Source organism: Scomber scombrus, chromosome 18 (genome assembly GCF_963691925.1).
Source record: "Scomber scombrus chromosome 18, fScoSco1.1, whole genome shotgun sequence".
NCBI lineage: Eukaryota > Metazoa > Chordata > Actinopteri > Scombriformes > Scombridae > Scomber > Scomber scombrus.
Window position 1 is genome coordinate 1860941 of NC_084987.1, and position 3213 is coordinate 1864153.

Here is a 3213-nt window from a genome sequence, read left to right on the forward strand (position 1 = left end):
ATGTCGATTTACAACAGCTACGAAAAACGCCGTGACTACATCTGCAAATGCGGTTGTTTTTCAGGTTTTAGCCCTGCAGGAAGTGATTGGTGCGATTATGCCCGTCATTTAATAAAGCGTACATGCTATAATTTTGATGTCCTGGTGAGCGAAGACGCATTGGAGGCTTTGGAGTGGAAAGAAGGCTACCCTGGTTCAGTGCCTCCATATTCAATCCAGACCTGCTCCTCCTATCAGCTTTATGTTGCAAAGAACGAGTATGGTCTTGGGTATGCTGATGATAAACTTTTCTACCTTACCTGGGGAGGTATTGAATATAGGTACGAATATTATGAGGCCCTGACCTTTAACAAAGATATTTTCAAAGAGCACATTTCTGATGTCAGGTACAAGATTGATGCAGCTGAAAGATTTCAGCATCCTCCAGAGATCATGGGCACGTCTACCATTATCAACAATGAGTGCAGAGATGTCACAAAAACATCTACGATCTCAAACACATATGAAGAAGAGAAAAGGTGGGACACTAGCACTGCCATCTCAGCTGGTGTCACAGCTAGCATCTCTGCTGGAATCCCATTAATCGGCGAAACAGGTATTGAGGTTAGCACTGAGGTAACCAACACATTCTCCAGTGGGACCACCCTAAAGGTGTCGAAAAACCTCGCTGTTACTGTCGAAGTACCTGTACCACCAAACCACTCCTGCGCTGTCAGTGTTGTAGGACATAGGTACTCAGCAAATATCCCTTACACAGCACGCCTCACCCGCATCTACCGTAATGGGAAAACCAGATCGACAACCATCACTGGGGTGTACAAGGGTGTCAATGTTGTAGATTTCAAGTCTGTTGTGGATCGCTGTGTTCCTATACCCAATGCTAAGCCTTGCAAGTGAAAGAAAAATGGAAGAATACTTAAAAAGGTACTTGATTTTTTTACTCCACTAGCTTTGCATGATTCACAGTTCAAAAAAACATATTAATCTTATAGTGGCCCTTTATGCAGCCTCTCAGTTCAGTCTGAAGCAGGCTGTTTTGGATCCCTGAACCAACAACACTGTTATACTGCAGTGTTTTCTCTTGTAATGTAACTCTGTTCTTTTCAATCAAGCTTCAATAAACTTTCCAGCATCAGACATCCTGGTCTCCTGAAGTTTTTTGAAGAACGTTTTCTGAAGTATTATCTAAGAAACAATTGTGATTAATTAAAAAACATATATACAAACTAACTGCAACATCTGTGTTAAAATAATTCAATGTTCAATAAACCTGTAGGATCATCCAGTCAGGGCCAAGAACATGGCAATGGTATGAAACATCTTAGAGATAAGTGGAGCTTGAACAAGTTTAACAAATGAATGACCCATGAAAATGCCCCAGACTGCAAAAATGATAAATACTGGCTAGTATACTCTGTTTAAGTGGCTGGTCTCCAGCAAAGGTTTCAGTAGTGGTTGGAGTCAGAGCAATGAATAAAATATGTCTATCTAAGATGTGTGTTGTTACATGCACTTACCAGAAACAGAAAATTAAAGCAGCCCTATCATTTTAGTGTCAAACATCACAACAACAAAGCACAATCTCAGCCTCCACCCTTATATTAAATTATATAATACATTCTCTGCACATTAACAGCACTGTGCTGCACTGTTTGTTAACCTTTAGAAGACTCTAAATACTGCTGACCACTGCATTTTACTAACAAATGATGCTGCCTTGGTTTGGATGATCATGCGCAGAAGTGGTTTTATGCATATTTGTCTGATAGAAAGCAGCTGAACTGTCACATCAACCTCTCTTTTAACAAGACATTGATTACCATAAGGTTTTGTGCTTAGTGTATTATTATTTACAATCTACATTAATGATGTTATTATTGTGTTACTGTTAGCGTTTCTGCTGATCTCTACTCAGCTCATTTTCAAATATTCTTCAATCCTGTGGATATTTATCCATTGTGCACTTAAGCATACACTAGTATGGGCATACATCCCACTTTGGACGGACCTGCTCTCATATCTAGGAATCTGTTGCCTGTCTGTTCTCCGACCACCTAAACCAAATAAATCAGCTGTAAATAGATTCACAAACATCTGAATGAAATGAATACCACTGAAAGCTCCTGAAAATGTCAAGTGGTTTAAATGCAAAAGAATGATAAATATTACATATTTCATCCACCTACAGTGTATTTAAGTGAATGTAGCAGCATAGAAATGCGGTTGTTGAGCTGCCTTTATTGTACACAGTCGGTTTGCTAGGGCGACGGTATATTAGTACAGCCCTTCCCCTTGCGCTCCCTCTGACGCATCTCTTCCAGGTTAAGCTGTTTGACCGTTCAGGTAAATGTCATGCCTGCTGCTTTAACTCACCGATCGCTTAGTGTCTTGCTTAAGGACTGATTATTTTTATTAAAGAGTAGCGACCGAGTGCTCCGCGATCCGCTCCATGTAGTGTCCGCTTCTGTTGGTGGTAGATGTCCGCAGCTGTGTGCTTCTCTCTCTCCCTCCCTCTCCATGTGCAGGTTTGACCCATAGACTGTATATAAAATGGACGTAACATCTGTGACGTCACCCATTGACACATTTCAGGTGCATGCCGGGTAAAATAAAAACAGGGATTCTACTTATATGGGCATCAGGCGGAGCATGAGGCGCCCTCCTGAACCTGTGAACCAATCAACCTGTCAATCACGACGTAGCCACGCCCTAATGCATACCCTGCTTTATCGTTACATATAAAATCAGGGAGGCCAAAATGTCCCAAATGAACATCATACTGCATTGAAGAAGGCTTTAAACTAGCGATTGAGACCATAAACACATTTTGAAAACGTTTACTGAGGTTAGAAATCAAGTGAGAAGTTGGTGAATTCTCCATTGACTTGTATAGAGACGGAAGTCCTTTTGACACCAAAGCAGTCGCCCCCTGGTGGCCTTTTGATAGAATGCAGTTTTAAGTTACTTCCGCGTTGGCCTCATTTCAGAGGACTGGAACTCCCTGCCTGGTTTGACCCTGAAAACAGGGAGCGCTCATCAGCTGGCCGAAATCCACCGGTGGCGATCACGTGACCCCGCCACCAGCTGATCGGGACCGCTGCTGCTTTGTGCTTTGTTTTGTTTCCTCTTTTTGTCTCCTATTTGGTTCTCCTTGGTTTTGTCTGTTTGGTCTCGGCTGCTTTGTGTGCTGCTGAACTCAGCTGTTGTGTTTAT

The 3213-nt window shown here is 42.0% G+C and overlaps 1 protein-coding gene across 1 annotated transcript; it reads left to right on the forward strand.

Annotated features, from left to right (window-relative positions):
• Positions 1 to 897, forward strand: LOC133999221 (natterin-3-like). Its single transcript, XM_062438412.1, has one exon. It carries the CDS (start codon positions 1 to 3, stop codon positions 895 to 897), a length of 897 nt encoding a protein of 298 aa, XP_062294396.1.
• Positions 898 to 3213: the final 2316 nt, after the last annotated feature.